This window comes from Harmonia axyridis, chromosome 4 (assembly GCF_914767665.1).
Source record: "Harmonia axyridis chromosome 4, icHarAxyr1.1, whole genome shotgun sequence".
Taxonomy (NCBI): domain Eukaryota; kingdom Metazoa; phylum Arthropoda; class Insecta; order Coleoptera; family Coccinellidae; genus Harmonia; species Harmonia axyridis.
Genome location: NC_059504.1, coordinates 25,800,989 through 25,823,919, shown reverse-complemented (window position 1 = coordinate 25,823,919; position 22,931 = coordinate 25,800,989). Strand labels below are relative to the sequence as shown.

Here is a 22,931-nt window from a genome sequence, read left to right as displayed (position 1 = left end):
CAACCCCGAATTCTTGAAAATATATATTATATTTTTAATGAATGTTGCATTAAAGTCATTTTCTGGCTAGTGTGGAGCAGGGTATGAAAAATTATCGATTATCGATTCATTTTCAAGTTCCATATCTTGAAAACTATTAATTGAGCTTTGTGGTGATAAACATTTTTGATCAGTCTATGAAGAACTATAACATATACCAAAAATTCAGCCAAATTAACGGAAAGCAATTTCCCTAACTAAATATGCACTGTTCTTTCTACAGTTGAATTTCAACAATTTTAGCAAAACCCGAAAAAAATCATTCTGAAAGATTTGTTGTGAAGAATACATAGAATCACCTCATTCGAAATATAGTTTTTAATTAATTTTAAATATAAATTTTTTTTGACTGAAAGGTTTTTCGAATTCGATTATCGATTTTATCAATTCTGGTTTTTCCGTTCTAGAATTATCCAAGTTATGTATCTTAAAAATTATATACATTTGAAAAAATTGAGAAAATCTATTAGTTTCCACGGTCTTTCCTATTTCTACATATGTTAGACGATTATAATTATTATTATATTTACTTCTTTGATAATTTTGTATCTTGTTAGGTGATCCCGAAACTGCTTCTATAAACTCTGGCCTTAAATTTGAAGTCAACTGCTCCAGCTTGGAAGTAAATGTCACTTTTTGCCCAACCAAAGATTCGAAATTAATACTCAGCTTAGTTTTAACTGACCATACTAAAAAAAAAGGTACTAGGCGAGTTTGGCAATTTAGAGTGGGCTCATTTAATAAGGATTTCAATATAATTTGACACAGATTATAATGTACCAGTGGCTTTCCTCAAGGCAGTAACTGTAAGATGGAGTGGGACGGATAGAGTCAATTCACATTTCTCGAAGTGTAAGCACTTCAAAGTTTCATTACCATCAACCTCGTGATTAGGTATAGTTTGAATAATATTCGGTTAAAGTGGAATATGGGGATCATAAAACTATAACCTCTAATTATACTTAGAATAGGTTCCTGAATATACTCACACTACATATTTTTGAAGAAGTATAGAGAAGTGAGAAAAAGCACTTTCGCGTTGTTTTCGTTACTCACGAGCAGATTTTTTAAATAGTTATAACAACGACGTTTGATATACAACAGAATAAATATGTATGCTATAAGCATGGAAGCTCCACCGTCATGGTTGGCATACTCATCTGATTTGGAATATCCCCTTAATCAACAAAAACCTTGAACGGATTTCAAACAATGGAATTACGTTAAAATTAAAAATATCTGCCAATTATTTTTCACTGACTCATATGTTTTCTTCTGTTATTTGAGCTATTTCATTTAGATCAATGTGTATTAATTTGACTTGCGTCTGTGAATGTTTAATTGATGACCGAATTCTCCAATATTTTATCATTATACAAGGTGTTTTATTGGTAAACAGAAAAACTTGAGGTTTTTGGGGTTCTAGATATACAGTCCATTCAGGAATTATTGACATCCCGGGTGGCTTTGGAAAATCGAAATTAAGTTGGTACTGGCTCATTCAGTAACATTTTGAATTGCAGATTTCGGGGTGGCATTGGAAATGTCATTGACAGGAGGTTAGATTTCAGTTTGTTTGTGTTATTGGTTTTGATCGAAGAAATTTTGAAACTTAAAAGTTGAATCAATTACAAACACACATTGATTAGTTTATTTGAGTATTTCTCACAGTAGTGTTTGAAAAAAGAAGAAGGCAAGTCATTACAACCTGGATTATTAGTGGAAGAAAACCTGTGCAATACGATTTCACCTTCAAAGAATCATTGAATAATTTGATTGATACCAAAAGTCGAGCCAAAAGCAACCAATATATCAGCCTGGATGAAATTTGACCAAAATGCATATGGATTTCAATCAATCAAAGACAACATTTCATAAACTTGATTGATTGCAAGTTCAAAACAGTTAATAAAAGGAAAATTCTTATTGATAAACAGAAAAATATAATAAGTTGAGTACGATTTTATGGTGAATACAGAGAATATTTGCAACAAAATGTGAAATTCATTTATCTGGAGGAGACTTGGTTATTTGAAAATGCCAGCATTATTCAACAGTGGCCTCTAGAGAGAAAACAAAATGTTTTTCAAGTATATTCAAGGGTAAAAGTAGAAGGAGCACTATTTTGAATGCTGGATATTTAGATTTTTACCTGGATGTTTTGTTTTGACAGTGGTGATCATAAGGATTACCTATATGAATCTTTGAAGAGAGAATTATTTTATAATTGGATTGCTAAACAAAGTCTTGGCATTGCATCTATAGTTTATTTTTATTCTATATTGAAATTAAGTATTGTTATATCTGTTTTTCGTTCTTCAATGAGTAATCCAAAAATCTAATAAATCCCAATTGCTTTATAGAATTTTTACTGAGTATTTAATCGAAAACTATATTCAGAAGAGTAACTTCAAGAATTTCTTCACCTCTTACCCACTTGAAGATAATAATAGAATGCAATAAAATTTTAAAATTCGCAAATTAAAAATAATTTCATGCAAAAATGCTTTTAGTGAGTGAGTTAAAGCTGTTATGGGCAAAACAATTTATGTAATTCAATAGAAACTAGTATAAAAGCATTTCAATGAAAAACAGAAAACTCGAGTACAAATAGTACCTCTTTTTTTCATACAAGTTTAATCAATCATTCATGTCATGAACAGTTTCAATAAATAGTGACTTCAGAAAGTAATTTACACATCGGCTGATAAATTGGTTCCAATTTTGAAAGTTACAATACAACTATGATGTCAAAATTTTTCATATACTAAATGGATTCTTTTAATTTTATTTCTGTCTTATTATGATATGGCTCTTCCATTCACTAAGCTACACTATTTAAATTTATCAACCAGTTTTTTCTGTTTTCTTCAACAGTTTAGACACCACAGTTAAAATGATCCATAAGAGTTATTTGATAGGTATTTTTCAAGCAGGTTGGTATCCAGTGTCCATCAGTAATGCAAGAATTTTTGAAGAGCCTTTGGTGAAAAGGAATATGCATATTTTAATGATCTTCAATGGGATCTTTCATGGGCGACTCTTAAATGAATATATATCTCTTCATTGGATTTCCTTGAAATGAGATAGCATTTCACTATATTTCTACGTTATATAATCTGAATTTCAATTTATGAAATCATTACTGTATGTGTCCCTTCGTAATAATCGTAATTTCGAAAATTCAGGATCTTTCGGAAACAAAAATGATGAAAATAATTTAAACTGGTTATTTCTATGATGAACCATAGCAATTTTTAGTGATATTTTTGTAACCAGAAATAAAGCCGAGACTAAACGTTCATGGCCTACTTCGATGTCAATAATTCCTGAATGGACTGTACCTCATTTATTGGACATAACTGCCTTCGTTACCGAGACACAGGGTGATTCTTTTCCGAGGTCATAACAAGCAGACTACCCAGTATATTCTCTTTAAATTTGGCACACATATTTCTTATTTGAAGCTTAAGTGATTCACTTAATGAAAACAAGAAAAATCCAGGTCCGGATAAATAAAAAATTATGAAACGATTGTATCCTTGAAACAAATATCGAAATTCTGAAATTCGTTTTAAGATTTCGAAGGAGCACAAACAGAGCGCAGACAATTTTGCTGCACCAATTTCCAACTTGAAAGTGAAGTTTTCGAGAAATTTGATATCAAAAAGTGGTTAAAAGTCACTTTCAGAATAGTTATTTATAATACAAGTGCAGAAGGCATTGATATTCTTCCACGAGTTCAAAATTCAAAAACGAGCCACGAAGTGGCGAGTTTTGGAATGAACGAGTGGTAGAATGAGCCTTCTGTACGAGTATTATACATTATTTTCTCTAATTCATTGCATTTTCATTGAAATTAATGAAATATTTCCATAAATATAATTTAGTGATTTTTGCATTGAAAAATGTTGGTTGGCAGAACTGATTTCTTTAAGGCAAATTGATGAATTGACAGATAAAGCCGTGGCGGAAAGTTCGGAGTACCAACATAGAATAATAAAATATAACCATGAAAACTGTGCGTTTCTGATATATTCTCGCACGATTTTGTTCTACAAGATGTGGAAGAATGAACGGAATAACCACAGAATTAGAGAAATAAATTATTGAAATTATCGATTTCTTTGTTATATTGGAATTACTAAACATTATCAAATACATAAGCTTTCCTTTTTTTACATCTTCAGACCAACCCATTGTGTAATTACCAGGAAGAGACATATTTGTAATTAAAAGAAAAAAAAATTGGCGTACATAATTGATTGTTTGAATATTTATTTCAAATGAAAGAAAATAATTAGATGTATTTAATAATAGTTTAAACAATTATGTACCTCATTTTAAAATGGGCCATTAAATAGAACAAAAAGATACAAAATTAAAAATAAATAAACTACAACTACTTAAAATATCCTTCATTTTCGTTTATACTTAATAAATAATAATATTATACATAATATTTCATAATGAATAATTAATGTGTTCTAATTCTATTTGAAATATCGAAGTTGTTAGTATTTTATGATATAAGTAGCAACACTGCAGCGCACAAATATTCTAGATCGATAGAGCAGTGGTTCCTGTCCAAGAAACCAAATTTTCGTAAGTAATTGCACAAGTGCATCAAAATTACCGATAATTTTGCATGACAGCGTGTTGTCATGAAAACTGCATGAGTTCATTTTCACCGAAGGTGGAGGGCTCTTTCTTCAAAAATGAAAGTGACCGAATGCAGTTTTTCAAAGAAAACACGCTGGAATGCGAAATTATCCGGCCATTTTGATGCACGAGTGTAATTCGGGGGAATATTTCCCGAATAAACTGTTAACTTGTCAAAGTGACATAGATTCGAACTATGTAAGATTCATAGAAACTATACATCTATAAACAGAACAATTATCGCAATGCTATTTCGCTTCCTACAATGCAATTATCCAGTACCGTATCTAGGGCGTGGCAAAGGTGGCACTTGCCACGGGCGCAAGGACCGCAGGGGCGCCCAAAAATATCACTTGAAAAAATATTGAAGCACCAGGCGAAGGATTCGAAAGATCACAACTCAGTTTTCATGTATTAATATTTTAACCAACTATTTGACTTGAAAATCAAGCTGGTGAAATATTACATACATACTTGAACTTGACTTGATTTGAGATATTTATTGCTTGACATGATATCCAGCTACTTGATATTACTTGAGCTTGATACACACGAGTCGCACGTCGTATATTTCTGAAGGTTGAAATTATTCCATCATCGAGTATTTTATAACGTGAAAGAAATGTAACTGGAATTTCTTTGAGAAATTAAAGTGGCAGAAAATTTCAAATTTATCTCTAAATCTAAAATATTCTCACTCTTCAATGAATTCCACATAAAAGAATAGTTTTTTTCTCATGACCTCTATTTTACAGATAATTTTTACGTACCTTTGCATTCCCAATCGATTCAATTATTTATCAGTTTGATTCATATAATATTGTTATATGAGACTATAGGCGCATATGTTCAATTACTGAATTTATAGGGAAGAAATAATCTCAAAAGTGAAAACAAAACATAAAAAATATTGATAATCGTGAATCGAATTGATTAATTCTAAATATGAAAATTGATAAAACGTTTTCATAAGACAAGTATTTTTTATTTGGTATTTCAGATCCAGTTTCGAAAACCATCTTGTATCTAATACCTCGAACATGTTTGAAGAATTCTTTATTTGATTATTTTATCGTACATCTTTTCTAGCGATACCTTACTTTTGAGCATGTTCAAAGGGAGAGAACTTTACCCCAATAAATCTAGCAGAACCACTTTTGGACCTTTAGATTTATTTTTGTCCATAATTTTAGGCTAATATATTATGCTATTGAATTTTTTTCCTCTTTATTGTCGGAGAAATCGCAGCTTCTGCTAGCTCAACGTTAAGCTAGCAAAACCTAAAAGCCTAATCATGTAATCAAACAGTGCTTGAAGGTTTCTAAATATTAAGCAACTGTATTTTTTATATTGTTATTATTATTATTTATAGTGATTAAATTTTGGTTTCCATTTTAAAATAGTTGATATTCCTGGTTCTTTTACACAAAAAAGTTTAGTAAATGAAAGTGCTTCTTGCAAGGTTGCTTCTCATTTCATTATTTTATTTTTGATGTAGCACTACAGAATGCTAATAACTAAGTAGCTTGATAGAATTCAAGTACTTCATAAATAAATACTTCACTTGACTTGAGATTGAAAAACTATTAGTTGACTTGAACTTGACTTGATTTCAAGTCAAGACAAGCCAAGTAGCTTGAATATCAATTCAAGCCCTGAATCCCTAATGTATACGCCTCGCAACGAACGATTCCGAGGAATCTGGAAACATTGAAAATATTTTAAGCCTTCCCTAGAATTTGCGTACTAAGCCTAATAATCAGTAAAACGAAAATATATGACTAAAGTTATGAACAAAAAAATACTATAAGAAAATATAATGGATGAAAAAAATCTTCGAAAATGAGGGGCGCTGTCTAATATATTGCCACAGGCGCAATAGTACCTAGATACGGCTCTGCAATTATCGTAAGTAATTGCACAAGTGCATCAAAATTACCGATAATTTTGCATGACAGCGTGTTGTCATAAGAACTGCATGAGTTCATTTTCATTTTTGGAGAAAGAGCCCGACACCGAAGGTGGAGCTGTATCGCACCTTCATGTATTTGAAATATTTTCATTTATTTATTCCTGATTTTGAACTATGAGTGGTTAAGATCTCTTTTGTCGTACTTTTTGACTAACATTCTCTATAGTTAAAGCATTGAAAGACGTAAACGTCTCTCTTCAAACTTAAATGATTCGAAAACGGTTAATTTTTAGATAATCTAACAAGATTACCTTTTTTCCAGAAAGAACGCCAGAGAATATTATTGTTATATGTTTTTCCGAAAAAAAAAAATATGACCAACAAATGCTAACTGACCCATTGAAAACTACCCTAAATTAATCTCAAAAATTTAAGCAGTAAATTCAAATAACTTATCTTTGTCCTTACCATCTGATAATACCCGATGTTCAAATCGATTCAGTTTCTGCTTTCGAAAGTTATTTATTAAAACCCGATATTCGTTAGTATTCTTAATGAGAGGTTTCGACAAGATCATAGGAAAAACCCCAGTTTCGGTGTTGTATCACCCCTTAAAATACTGATCTACATTTCCGACTCATCTTGTATATTTCGGGCCGATTTCACTGAGAGAACAAATGTAATCTCATAATTCCCTTTCAATTCATATTTAAACAAGGTGGATTTTTAAAAAAAAATATTTTTTTTCCGTTCAAGTCGAAATGTTTGTTTTTGGCAATAATGAATCTATAACAGAAGAATTATTTTCTACCTTCTTTCTCTTTGGTTCTTGCTTTTGGAAATGTTTTCATTCGAAAGCCATAGTTGGATCTGTGCCTCATGTACGACTCCTTGATCATAATCGGAACTATGTCCTGTACCTATTTTTGCCAAAAAATCAAGCACCAAAACACTATACGCACTCTACTCAACTGATTGTTGGTAATTCATATCACCATAACTCTCGAACAAATGTGGAATCTAGACAAGAAAATAAAATTCAAGAAACAGATTAATTTGAATTTCAGACGTATTCGATTACTCTAAGCACCTGAAGATTAATCAAGTTCCAACGAAGAACTGAAATGAACTGAGGATGGTTTGATGTAATGAACAGTTAGCACTGTTCGTACGTACTGAATTCAGATATGTATTTTTACCACTGATCGAAGTAGGGAAATAACTGTCTGAAAATGATTTGAGTATCTTGGTGATTCTGCGGAAGTATTGTTAAACACATTCAATACAAATTCTACGTACGTTTTTTATCGCATTTCATCTCTAAATTTTCAAATTCATTACAGAACTCCGTTTTCTTTATCAACTATTCAAAATGTTCCCAATTTGGAATCACTAGGTATGATGTATTATTTTACAAATATTATTTACATGAACAACTTTTTGCAGACTTTCACGAATTTTCATTTTAATATAAGATCTCTTGCTAATCAGCTAGCACTTTAAAATTGGAATCCAATTATCCAATTCATGCAATCCTATTGAAAATGGAGTTAAACAAAAAAATTTTGTGGTATCACTCCATCGCTTTTTCCCCGAACTCTCAAACAGTAACGTTCGACTGATGACTAATTCGGGATAAAATTCAATTCTGCCCAGACAAACACGATATTTCACGAACGGAAAAGGTAGGAACATGACATTTTCAAGGTGGATTCGGATCTCCAATGCCTTAGTTTAACAACTTGCAAAATCTTTCTATGGGTTTCGTAAATACATCCGTTCTAAATTTTGTTTTCCTGATATCTATAAACTGAGTATTCGATCGAAACGAAAATGGATTTAGATGCAAGATAATAATTTAAAACCTTATTCAAAATCTCATTTTGAATATGTTGAAATGAATTCGATTTTATTTGATTTGATCGCGTCACAAGAACCAGATAAATATATGTGTAAAAATAATCAACCGCGTTGAAATTTTGTATGTAGTTGCATTAGGTATGTAGTGATGGATCGAAAAATCGAATGGTATTCAAATGTTTGTTTTCCGCACTCATATTTCTCAAGAAAATTACATTCAGGACTGCACAGTTAGATGAATCTTGAAGACACAAGTTTTAAGTTCTATAAATAGATAATAATAAATAGATATTATGAGAATAAAAATGCTAGAAAGTGGCGAATTCATATTTTGTTCAACTGATGAATCCTTATTTGCGTTCCATACACACCACCGAGTACACCACAATCTTTAAGTAGTCAGATATTGGACTCGAAAAATAAACATTTGACCGTATCATTACGATTTGAGGACACAATTCAAAAAAAAAAAATTAAAGTGACTGATGGACTAATTTTTTGGAAAATAATGTTGAAGGACTTTTTGTAATTGGGGACAACTTAAATGGTAAAAATATTTGCAGATGCTTCAAGTACTAGATACTTATGTGGAACTTGAATGACTATTTCGAAGAAATTTGATTTCAGCAGGATGGATGCTCTGCACGTTTAGTTCTAGAATTTTTCAACAGATATCTCCTGGATGACTCATTTGCTCTGTCTGGTAGGTTATCGAATTTCACTCGACTCAACTTTTGTTGGTGGGGTTACTTGACTCAAAAATTTTACTTGAGAAGCCTTAAAATTTAGAAGAACTGAAAATAAAAATATACGTCATAACAAGCTCGGGTACACTAGCTGTATTGTTAAATGTTAGGGCGAAGTTGTATGATCGGTTATTGCATGGTTAAAGGGGGCATGTTCAGCACATACTTCGATCAGTTCATTTAATTTATTTATTTATAATTTTCAGAATATTTTTCAATGTTTAATTTTTAGAATGAACATTTTCATTTCATTGATTTTTAGACTTAAGGCTTATGAATAAATATAATGAATAATAATTCGAAACTCTCATCAACAAAGCCGAATTACGATTATGACATCACCGTGAAAACATCGCAAAATAAAAATATGAGAATACATCACTATCGATTATCTAGCTAGATGAATCACTTCGAACATGCCTACTAGTAACCCTTTTCCCAAAGTGATGTTAGAAAGGTATTCGTTAAAATGACCGCATCATTCTATCTATGTTCTTCGCATTATATATCTACTCTATCGAGACGTATTTTTGGCAATATTGTATATCTACACGAAAAATTTTAACCTGATATGATTAACTGTCATATATTATTTGATTTCTAATATATCAGCTAGAAAAAAAATGCAAGCTTTACTCTTGTGATTTGAATGAAGCTTTTGATAGCATTGAACACCTACTGCTCTTAAATACTATGGCATAAGGGAGATATTCTTGGATATAATCTCGAGCTGTCTGGAGATCAGATTTGAAGTTCTCCTATCATATAAGCGAACTGAGCGAAAGGTTATCAAGGGCAAGCTTCGTTCTGAGGAGAATTGAACAGACAGCTGGCTGCGAAAACGACGTACTTTGGAGTTTTCCATTCAGCTCTCTCATACGGTATATTGGCCTGGGGTAGCACGCATGACATATATAACATCTTCACCAAGCAGAAACATGCCGTCCGAATATTATGTGGTGCTAGGTGCTACGAGAATGGAAAGCTGCAGACCATTGTTCAGGCAAGAAGATATTCTTACTTTGACCTCTCTCTACATTCTTGCCTGCGTCACTTTTGTCTACTCTCGAAAGGAGGACTTAGTAAAGAACTATTTCAATCATTCTTATGATACCAGAAATGCGAACAGGTTCATCATCCCGTACCATGAGCTCACAGTAACACAATTAAATAATAATCACCTTGCAATGAATGTGTATGCTGTCTTATTCACGCATTATTATTTGTCTACTTCAAATGTTAAGATCTTTTGTACATTATAATATCATTACGGCTCCCCATGTAATTCTTGATGGGTCAAATTTTTTTACGTTCACTGTAACGAATCAATAAACAATAAACTGTTATTTTGTATATACTAAGAATCCCAACACCATCAGTTTTGTTGTTTTCACAGAAATATTGCACAATTTATTTTCGATATTAATCTTGAATTTTCTCTACCATCTGGTGACGTGATCAACATTTTGATTTGAGCTTTAAACTGTCATTTCAGATCGAAATGAGAAAATTTTATCTTCACCAAATCTGTGTGTTGAAATAAAAGAATAACAAAATTCCGAACGCCCGTAGCTATGGTCTACTGAACCTTCAGCCGGATTTTTGCCCATTACCGAACTCAATCGCGGTATTTGAAATCTGAACTTACCCTGAAAATTTAAAGTTTCTAGGTTGATCCATTCAAGAGTTATTGTGTTCACGGATAGATAATCGTGATGATTAGCTGTGAATTGTACATAAAAATTGAAATCGTTATTTCATTTCAGCATCCAAAATTTCAACTTTGTCGTTTTTTCTTCGCGAAAATATTGGGTTAGTTTTTTCGATGTTCTTGCAAATTTTCATATTGTTCCAATATGGAATGAAAATTCGGACGGCCGCATTTACGAAACCCTTAGTCGGATTTTGCACATTAACAATATTAATCCGAATTCATCAGAATATCTTCAGTTTCTAGGTCTTGGCATTCGAAAGTTATTTTGTTTATGGACATTCTTGAATTTGACCACATATTCGTCATCAGTGATTTGAACCTCATCCTTTTATCTTATTGGCTCGATATTCGAAAACTACTGATTCGAGATCTGAACCTACCCTGAAAATTACAAGTTTCTAGGTCTTTTTGTACAGGATTCATAGTACTAACGGTCTGACGGATATTCTAGGTTGAATATTCGAGAATAAGAGACACTGTGACGAAATCAAAAGTGATCTAATGAACAAACGAATGCTTAAAAAGGATCTCTAGGTATAGTTAAGTAAAATATTTTTCATCCACTTGAAAATTAGAAATAAGGCACAATACAATTCATACATACTTTCTAAATGAATTATACAGAGAATTAATTCAAAATTGAGAATATACAGTTTCTTAATCTATTAATTATATCGTGATCATATCGTTGATAAAGCAGCATGACTTCAGCCTCTATATTCACATTTCAGCAGACAAATAGGTCAGACTTACTCAGAGAGCGTACAGTATTAATTTTGATCGTGCTGGTAATTCGAATTATTAATAATTCACGTAGAACCAAGAATTAATGGCTTGTAGATAGATCATCTTGTTTCCTTCTTCATTGAATTTTATGCTCTATATTATTACCTACATATAAAGACAAATGCATCGCTCCATTCCGTTTGAAAATTTCAACTCAATTTTTCAGCTTTCAGGAACGGATTATTTAATTTCTTTTTTTCTTTACTGAAGTTTTTTTTGCACAAATCTTACTAGTTATCTATTTAATTATTATATTTTGGCAGCATAAACTGCTGACGCCTCAAAATAATACCGGATAATTAAATTTATAGGTTTAAAATATAGCAAAATTTACCTTCTAAGAACTTTGTACCAAAAATTAATTAATGAATTCACCGGTGTGAAGTTATCTATCCACAAGTACAGGGTGGGCGAATTTTGATATTTTAGCACTAAGTAGGTACAACTTTTAAATCAGCTGAGATCTGATATCCCATTCTCGGTCTCTTTTTCTGAGAAACTAAAAAAAGTAGTATTTATTTTTGCCACCTTATGTTTTCGAGTTAGCGAAAATTGGAAAAATGGCGAAATCAAAAAAAATTTATATCTCCGCTTATAGATAGAGCTCTGAAATTAAAACATTATACAGGCACTTTTTTACGCATAATCCAGTGGCGTGCTCGTTTTTTTAGTAGGGTGTTTGATTATGAAGCTATGACCTTGAGTTATGTTTTTTTTTTAAATGGGACCACTAAATTTCTGTGTGATTTTTTGAAAGCTTAATGATTTCAAAAATATACAACATCGTATAGTTTATATCAATATAAATAAAAAAAAATGGTTTTAAACCTTTTTTCATCTAAGAGTCTCAATATTTCTATGTTTTCAACTGTTGATGTACAAGAAAAATTCTGCATCGTATAATAACCAAAGTCTCATTCTATTAAACTTTTTATTCCTATGCTTTTTATTCAATTCAATACTATTTCTTCTTTGTCCTTCCCTAATTGAATTTCATATGCTATTTGAAATGTATTGGTATTTGTGCTCATTCATTCTGAAAAATTATGAAAAAAGGTTTTTAATCATTTTTCATTATTAATATTGATGCAACTCTTACAATGTTTTATATTTTTGATATTAATAAAATTTAAGCTCTCAAAGAATGGCACAGAAATCTAGTGTTCCCATTGAAAAAACATAACTTTGAATCATAGCTTCGTAATTAAAAATTCTGCTCAAAAGACGTTCACGCCACTGGATTCTTCATGAAAAAGGGCCTGTATAATGTTTTAATTTCAGAGCTCTATCATCGGTATTAGCGGAGTTATAATTTTTTTTATATCGCCATTTTCCCAATTTTCGCTTATAACTCGAAAACAAGAGAAGGTGGCCAAAAAAGAATACTACTCTTGCTAGTTTCCCTGAAAAAGGGAACAAGAATGGGGTATCAGATTCCGTCTATCTCGTCTAGTTTAAAGGTTGTAGTGCTAAAACATCGAAAAACACTACGAGGCACAAGTGGAGAGCAAGCAGAAAATGGTATATTTATGATCTTCAATATGGAAACGGATTGTATTTATTAATTTATTTAATTTATTTTAATTTAAAATATATAATATATAAAATTTATTATATAATTATATAATTTATTTAATTTTAATTACTTAATTTATTTAATTCCATTATTTGAAGCCAAAAGGCTTTTGATATTTTTTATATTCATGAACATTTTTGAGACATTCAGAAGGTTGTTACATAGGCGTACAAATTTTCTACCGCCGTTTTTTCTGAAATTTGAGGCTTAATTGTGAAAAACTGGTTATACATTTATGATTCAAAGTATTTTCAATCGCTGGCCACTATTTTTTGCTATCTTTCGGGAAGCGTACGAATTCCGAGTAAAAAATCTTTTGAAGCGATACACGAATCGATACAATTTTTTTTCTTCTTCATAAGACCGGATGTGCTGGTCAGCCAGGCCGAGTCATTGATCGAAACAATTGATAGTCCGAGGGAGCGACGTCTGAAGAATACGGCGGGTGGGTAGGACTTTCATTTCAACGTTTCCAAGTATGTCTTGACCACTTTCGCAACATGGGGTCGAGCAATGTCATTCTGTAAAATCATTTCATTATGTCTCTTGTTGTATGCCGCCTGTTGTCTTTCGATGCTCTGCTCAAACGCATCAATTGCTTCCGGTGAAGATCGTTTGTAATTTTTTCAGTCGGTTTTAACAGTTACACTAATACACTATGCCGAGCTGGTCCTACCGCATGCTGACTTATCGGATTTCGACCATTCATCGGAATCAACCGCACCATAAATGAGTAGAGCCACTGCTAATAGAAGTATTTATTTTAATACAATGATTAAACTCATTAAACTTCGATTGACCGATTAACTCGTTGATTTTAGTTTGAAATCTATATGGAAGTGTCAAAAATGAACTGGAATTGAATACAGAAATGATAAAAGGAGCAAATATCCTCGTTAAATTTAAATCAAACCCCCATATGTATAACGATCTGATATGAGACGACCTCTCAAAATGCCAATTATTGAAGGAAATTAATAAAATATAGTTCCTTAAGAAGATGTACTTCAGTTGTCATTCCAATTGTGTATATTTTTATCTCGATTGATTTTTTTCGGATTTCACTGTGTTGGATTTTTTCAAGCGCCATATCTACATGAAAAAATTTGGGATTTTTCTCATTCAGTTTCAAACTCAGGCACCAGATGTTAGGCCGGTTCGGTTGTTACAATTCTGTATTAGATTTCCACCAGTGCTGTTTAGGCTGGTAACATTCCGCATACCAAAATATTGGAACTAGTGTCGGGACCCAAAGTGGTGAATCTAGATTTTAACCCAGCGCATGGTATTTATTATTGGAATATAAAATTCTTATGTTCTTGTCTTCAAAACAAATTCGGTAATAACTTCTGGTTCCAAAAGCTTGGTCGCTATAAATATATCTAAGCTATTGGAATACTAAACTCGGGAAAAAGCTCCATTCCAGTTTGTTGATTCGTGCAAGCAGTGAAACAGGCTGAAAGTGTTAAGTTCTTGCTCGATGATTCGTTGTCGTCGTGGTCCTGTCATATAGATTACAGCGTGCTAATACTGTGGGTGATACTCTATCAGATAAGGAAGTTGTTCGTTAGCTGCGGGAAGGATTTTTATTGAACCTGTATTTAGTCAATAAAGTAACAAAGTAGGCCTTGAACGCCCAGTCGCGACATTATTTCTGATTACAAAAATATCACTAAAAAATTTTTTTTACATTCATGCAAAAAGCAAAACTTTATTGGACTATATTTAGGGGAAAAAGAAGTTCTTTATTGCACTAGTCCAATAAAGTTTTTATTGCACTCATCTGTCATTCTACTTCAACGTGCTGTCATCATGAGAAACAAATATTTCAGCCTGAAGGAAATAACGATCTACAGTTACCAAGTACTAGTACGTTTACAGCAGTAACAAATCAAGAAGTGGATTTAAAAAGTACTTCACTACGAAATATTCATATTAAAAATTGCACCAATTGTTCATTCACTTTCAACATTGAAGGTAAAAATAAAGTTTGAGTTAAATAGTTCGTAACGTATTAGTTCCTGTATAAATGCAAATCGATATTAATAATAAAGTATTCAAGTTGCGCTTTTCATTTTCCTACACCAAGTGCCGCACCTCAATAAATCATTTTTTGCTTTTTGCATGAACGTAGAAAAAATGTTGTATGCAACTCGTGCAAAAATTGTTTATTGCACTCGACGTATTGTCAATTGACAATTTCACGTCGAGTGCAATAAACATTCACTTTTTGCACTTGTTGCATAAATAACTATTATGGTTTCATGGTAAGAGATGCGTTACTTGTCGCTTCGCTACGACATACGAACATTTCTATGTTCCGTAAAAATGTCTTTATTTTCGCTCTATTCGGATTTATTCGGCTCTATTCGTAACGCCGTAGCGAAGCGAAGATGTAACGAATTTCTTACAGAATCATACCCCTGATCTATCACCAAAACCGGTCACCACATACTTCCGCATACTCCAGAATAGATCGCACATACGTTTTGTATATAGTTCTATTGCTGAATGGAATTAAACATGCGCCAAAGTTCTATGTATGAGGTTCACCATCGGGTTTGCACGCTTGCATACTCGAAGCATATGAGCAGACCACGAAAGGTCTGATGTGACCGTAAAACCCAGATCCAAGTGAGAGTATACAGATTTCAGAACTTTACTCGTAAGATTGTACCGAAAGTGCGAATTCATTTCGCCGACGTGAAAACAAATGAAGTTCTCAACAATAATTGGTTTAAGCTAGTAACTGCACCAGCTGATAAAGCAGATGATCTGTAAGAGGGTTTCTGTGAATGTTGGTGTTATCAGCATAGAAAGACTTTTCATAGTATATTGTTACGTTTTTCGGTTAATTAAATCGGTATTTCTGGCTAACAGTAATTTATTTCAGGTACACAACTATGAATAACTATTTACAGATGATTTATTTCAACTATTACACTAATTTATTTTCACTACTACATTAATTTATTTCTACAACTTATATCTAATTGAGTGTACGGCACTGACCGCCGATTCCGTCGCACTGCCCTGCTCTGTAACTTCGATTGGTTATATACCGCTCGCATCTCTCTCTAGAAGCGTCTTGATCCTTCTATCGAGCTCTCGGTGCGTCCGGTACCTTCTAGAAAGAGGCAGTGGCGTAGGGCTTGCGAATTCGTTACAATATCATAGAATATGAGATATCTGAAGATGTGAATACCTATAGAACTAGAAATTTTCTCATGTTTTATGCTTTGTTGTATCATTTTACCTATCACACAGAATTAATTGGACTCTTTAGATATATATATATATATATATATATATATATATATATATATATATATATATATATATATATGTTTATTAGAATATTCAATTCACTTCCAGACGAAATCGGTTCTGTTGAAAACCTATCTCGATGCCGTTTATTCTAAAATTATAATGTGTCTTTATTTTTTGCTAAACGTTTTAATTTATATCTTAGTGTTGTGAATGTTTTCGTGGTAATATCACCAGTACTAAAGCCCATAATTTTTTTTTTCAGAAGTAACAGTTGAATACTATCGAGGGCTCCCACAAGTAACTGTTCCTTTGCCAAGTCGACGAGAACGATGTGTTTTTACATTGAAACCAGTTTCAAATTCAGTAGGAGATTTTATAGAAATGTTAAAGAAGGAAGATAAAGGGATTGATATAGCCACATGCCGATCCACTGATAATACAAGAATCGCGTCATCTAATAGTATCGAAACACTTCTAGAAGAGAATTTCAAATTAACCATCAACGACAAAACATATGATGTTAGTTGTCCACAACAAGAACGATTAACAGGAGAAGAGATAAAAAGGTGAGTAAGATCGTTTGAAGGAAACCTTTAGTTATAATTCACAATTTGTAGCAACATTTTATTTTGATATATTAATAGTATATTATATAACAAGAGTTGTAAGAAGCATATTAAGCACGACCGGAAAAGTTCTTATTCTAGAAATGCGTAATGGACTGGTTTTCATTTTTTTGTTGAGGATTAATTCTAAAAATTTAAGTAAAACGAAACAAAAATGTGGAAGAATCATTGAAATATCTCTAGAAATGAAAAAGTTATGGGACTTTGAAGTTGCGCTTGGAAGAATAATTTCATAGTACGTGTAAGTGTCGTGACGTCACACACTAGACGACTGGTATTCGCAGAGTGCTTACGAATTCATTGGTGTACAATCACTTGTGCCGTTCGTGTCTTGTTTTGTTCGTTACACGATGGCTGAAATAACTTACTATATACATATAAATTACTTTTTTCTCTTTTTACTTTTTACTCCTCAGATAAATATGTTTTGCCATTGATAGACTTCAACAACCAGTACTCAACTACAAACTGTTTATGAAACGTTTTTTAAATAAATCATCGTTATAAGTTGAACCATGATGAAGCAAACTCAAAAGTAAATACTTACTTGAAAAGTTTAACTCCTTTTATTTCTGCACTGACATAAGATGGATTTGAAGAAAAAAACTCCATCACTGCGAATATATCTATTTTAGGCAAATTGTCACTTTGTCCTTTCACGAAGCCTTCTTCCATTATGGTGACATAAAAACAAAACTCGAGTTAAAACTACACTGTACAACTACAAACGGCGCGAGAGCCTTGGCGCGGCTAAGTATTTAAACGTAATTTATGGTGTAGCGATCACAGGCAAGAGCCGTGACGTCACAGACCAAAGACATTCCGCGCTAAAATATGTAAATTTAAATAATCTATTTCTCAGTCATTTATTGATGGATTTTCAAAATTTTTTCACTGATTTATCAGTTTTGCTCTATATTTTAATTCTATTGTGTCAAATATAGTATTATCAACATCACTAAACGAGTTGGGTACAATACTTTTTCTACGACTGCATTCATTTCCATAAAAACTTGGGCAAATCAAAAAACTTGTGTAGCAAATCGCGACACAATTACGAAACGTCAAAAGTTATCGGTCACTCCAGCGATTTACTATACAGATGCTACCGTATTAGTTGTTGATCGTGCCTTTTGTTTACGGTAAAGTAAATCGCACATTTTTACGCTGCACAGTGCTTAAATAGACATAGTTAGCGAGTTGTACGATTTTAGTCATTTTCTGTAGAGGGAGTATAAAATTTATGTCAACTGTCTTAGAACTCTAGCTTGCTTCGATAAATAGGTTGATGAATGATGGTTTTCGGTAGTAAATAGAGAATATAATGGATCCTGGTGAAATAGTTATTTATAATTGAAGTGCAGAAGGCATTGATATTCTTCCACGAATTAAAAATTCAAAAACGAGCCACTAAGTGCCGAGTTTTTAAATGAGTTTTTGAATAAGCGTTCTGTACCAGTATTATACATGTTTTTTCTCCAATTCATTGAATTTTTATTGAAATTAATGAAATACTTCCATAAATATCGTTCAGGGATTGTTGCATGAAAAATATGGGTATTTTTTTTTAGTAGTTTCGCGAGAAGTCTAGGAAATCGCCGTCAAAGTTTCCTACTACTTTTATTTTGGATAAAATTATAGACCAATAATTTTATTCAAAATAAAAGGAGTATGAACCTTTGATGACGATTTTCTCTACTTCTTGCAAAACCGAATAGTATTGATTCAATGAATACGTACGTTGAATTAACGTACCAAGTTAGTTAATCCAATGAACAAATTTCATTGGGCCAACGAACTCGTTCATTCCAATAATAAATATCGTACATTGATTCAACGAATTCGTACGTTGAATTAACGTACAACGTTCGTTAATCCAATGAACAAATTTCATTGCGACAATGAAACTCATTCATTCATTGATTATCATACGTTGCCGTGATGTATCATAGTTGTAATATTTACGCACATTCGGTACATACTCCCAATGTAGGATAATTCGTTGGCCCAATGGACGCGTCCACTGGCTTTATTTTGATGAATAAATTAATTGGCCCAACGTACTTTTTCGTTGTATTTACGTACTCTTTTCGTTCAGTGATATAATCTCATTTCTAATTAATATGCAGTTATCGTGAAATATTCCTTATTTAGGTTTGATACATTTCGAAGTTCCTCTGCGTCATATCCCTGAGTAATTCGAACAAACCTTAAAACATGAAAAATGGCAGCAGCGAATACTTCTTGCCAGAGCTTCATATCTGTGTTATATTAAAGCAATGTCGACCAGTTATTCAAGAAACATATCTTCCAGCGCTTATTTCTCATGGAACACCAATGAAGATTTGACCGTATTTGTTTTTGGAGGTCTTGCATTCGCGAAATCTCCTGCGAACCAAGTATAATCTTTAGTGAGCTCGTCTAACAGCTTGAAACTAGCACCCACCTTGAACGGGACCTTCGATAAAATTTCGATCGAAGACTTGAACTTTAGATATTTCAGTGTTCTGTCCTGCCACAGAATATTAGTGTCATCTGCAAAATTTATAATATCTGAATCGTCTACTTCGTTTGTTACATCACTCAGGTCATTTATGTATATTAAGAAAAGTATCACTTCTATGAGATGCTACCCTGGAAAACACAAAATTCATTACTTAGCTATTCCGAAAAGCTAGTTTCATTAGATTTTGATATTTTAACGCATTGCCTTTCGGACAGATAGGGGGCATACCAGCTCAGAGCACTTCCCACTATTCCATATTGTTCTAATTTTTTTTCATACTCGTATATTCTCTATTAATGCAGTCAAATGCCTTTGAGAGATCTCTAATAGATCTACAACAAGTTTATTTTCTTCCAAGAATTTCAAAATGGTGTAAGTAAACTGAAAAGTCGCAGTTTGAGCTGATCTACCCCCAAGTATCCATGCTGAGAGGGACTGAAAAGGTCACAATTATTGAAATATTATACTTAAGAAGACGAGTGGTCATAGCTAGCTCAAAGATCTTAGAAAAACTATGTGAGAGATTAATTGGTCTATAATTTTCCAATTTCTCTGGATCTCCAGACTTGAAAACTGGCACTTTCATCGACATTTTCAGTTGATCAGGAAATATTCCGAATATAAAATAGTTGTCAACGATATAACACCTCTTTCACATAAATTATATTAAGCTTTACAATGTTTATCGGAATTTCATCAATACCGCTACTATAAAAAGTTTAATGAGTCTTCTTGATGAAGGATATTTAATATAAATCAAATAATTTGACAACTTTGTGTCTAATCCTTCACAATAATATATCTGTATGATATATTCAGTTTATTTTTGTCTTGGAATATATTCCAATTCTAAAAATGACAAATTTAATAATCAACCAAAAGAAAAATTCAAAATGACTAAAACTGTACAAATTGAGTAAACGGTTAATAAATTGAACAACTAAATTAACATAAAGACAGACGTACGTTTCGGAATTTTTGTATTTAATAATACAATTTTTCCTCATCAGTGCCTTATAGTTCAACGGAATTATTAAATTTACAAACTTACCACGTGTATATCTACCTCAACAAAATTGCAAGTAAGAAACTACAAACTAACTAAACGCATCGTTTGTTTTGGTGAGGATTCACAGAACAAGCCATTACCTAAGGTAGTCATAGATTTCTTCATTGTTTTTCTTTTGAAATACATATACAATTATGTATGATTAATACCGCTACTATATTCATTCTTCAACTCATTTGATAAATCTGAAATTTCCGATGGGAGAAAAGGTTTCAAGTATATATATTTTTAATATCGAAGTATCAGTCTTAACATCACAATAAAAGTTGGACTTATGACAATTCTGTAATTAATTTGGAACTATGGTTATTAAAAATTCATTATATTTTTTTGAAATAGCTTCTGGGGAACCATGTATTCGACATTCTGTCCCAACAGATATTTTTCCTTGTTTACAAATGTTCCACATGCTTTTATTCTTGTTATCGCATGCCAAATTTTTTTGTTATTATAATATTTTTTTCTTGATTGGATCAAGATCTCATCTTTTTTTTCCTATATAAAGTTTTATATCTTATATCATGGCAACTCAAACGAAATAGCACATATAAACGATGTTTGGACTGTGAAATTTTTGGATCATCATAAAACTTTTCTTTCGAATTTCGATTTGTTACTATTATTTTTGAGATAATTCTTCTCAAAAATGTGTGAGAATATTGTGAAAAAACAGTTCCACTGTCCATTCACATCATCAGTTTCAAAACTAAAAACATTCAAGCAATTCTGGTTACCTAACTCGTTCAAAAAGTCTTGCTTTGCTTCATTTGAATATAACCTGATTTGTTTATACTTACACACTTATCAACTTCAACCTTAAAACATATCTTCTGCTCACTATGATCAGAAATATGATTAAAAATTATGGAACTATTCACAGTTTCTGTTAAATTTGAAAATATGTTATCAGTACACTGGACCATGGTATACTTCTTAGAAACTGCCCTTTTCTGGACTGACTGAGAGTTTCACTCGTTTTTTTTAATCTTACCTTACTTTGGGTTCGATGTTCAGGTTATAGATCGGCTGAATTCGTTGCGTCTTTTGGTGTTCTCCAGGGATCTATTGGGTCCACTTCTATTTATAGTCTTCATAAATGATATTTGTTCACATTTGTCATCCCAAATGTTGATGATTGAAGTTGTTCGGTCGAATTCAGTTTGTTGAGGATTGCTGGGATATCCAGGATGACATAGATGGACGAAGGATTGGTCTTGCAAAAACTTGCTTCTTCCATTGATAAGTATAATGTGGTTTCCTTTAGCCTTTAAGAAATCAATAGTGGAGTTCTCATATAACGTAGATGGTCATGTTCTCAATAGAGTCCTTCAGTATAAAGACTTTGGCCTTCAATTCGATCAGAAACTTTACTTCACGTCCCATGTGCCTTCTATTGTTTCGAGTTTTATCATGAGAAATTCAGGTTGGTTCCGGGATACAGGGGCACATTTTGCTTTATTCAATGCGCTCGTGAGGTCAAAGACTCGATAGTGTTTATCCAAACCGTGGTGTACCACATGATCAGTTGTTGAGTTGATTCTAAATTGATTTTCTAGAGTAGCGTCGTACCTACTTAGGTATAGTATTTCTTAGAAATATATTTCACTCGTTAATCGACTGTCCCTATCTGCTATCACTAGTTGATCTTCATGTTCCTAGACTGCCTGTACGCAGCCCAACTACATTTTATCTACTTTTTCCACGCTCTAACGTCCTTCTTTTTTCGCCTCTCTATCGTATATGCCATGACTACATGACCATCCAGGATATTGTTGATATTTTTGATTGTAATCATTCTGATATAAGGAGGGCGGTTCTGGAATCACGGCTTCACTGTGGGTAGTTAGACGTGAGCTTTTTTCTCAATGATTTTTTTTCGCTCAAACCTAGCTCTATTTGATTTGTTTTGCGTTTTATTATGTTATTTGTTTTCAGTGAATAACTTTTAAGTTTCATCTTGTATATCTATTTTCCCATTCTGTAATTGGCCTAGGCTGTAGAATGGTGTAATTATTGAATTATTAAATAAATACAACTATTTGTGTTATGTGTTATTCTAGTATCCTCCATTTCACCAATGAAAATGAGTCCAAAATTGAAATCAATTCAGTTCTGAACTTGTTTTCTTCTAAATAAATATTGTATTCGGAAAACTTAATTCAATA

The 22,931-nt window shown here is 32.3% G+C and overlaps 1 protein-coding gene across 2 annotated transcripts in view; it reads left to right on the top strand.

The window, feature by feature from the left end:
- LOC123677351 (calcium uniporter protein, mitochondrial) overlaps positions 1-22,931 on the top strand; it is a 67,820-nt gene that overhangs the window by 26,488 nt on the left and 18,401 nt on the right. For both annotated transcript variants that reach the window (XM_045613814.1, XM_045613815.1), the window contains one exon: positions 16,828-17,131. In XM_045613814.1, the coding sequence (XP_045469770.1) occupies positions 16,828-17,131 (304 nt within the window). The remainder of the gene's footprint in view (positions 1-16,827; positions 17,132-22,931) is intronic.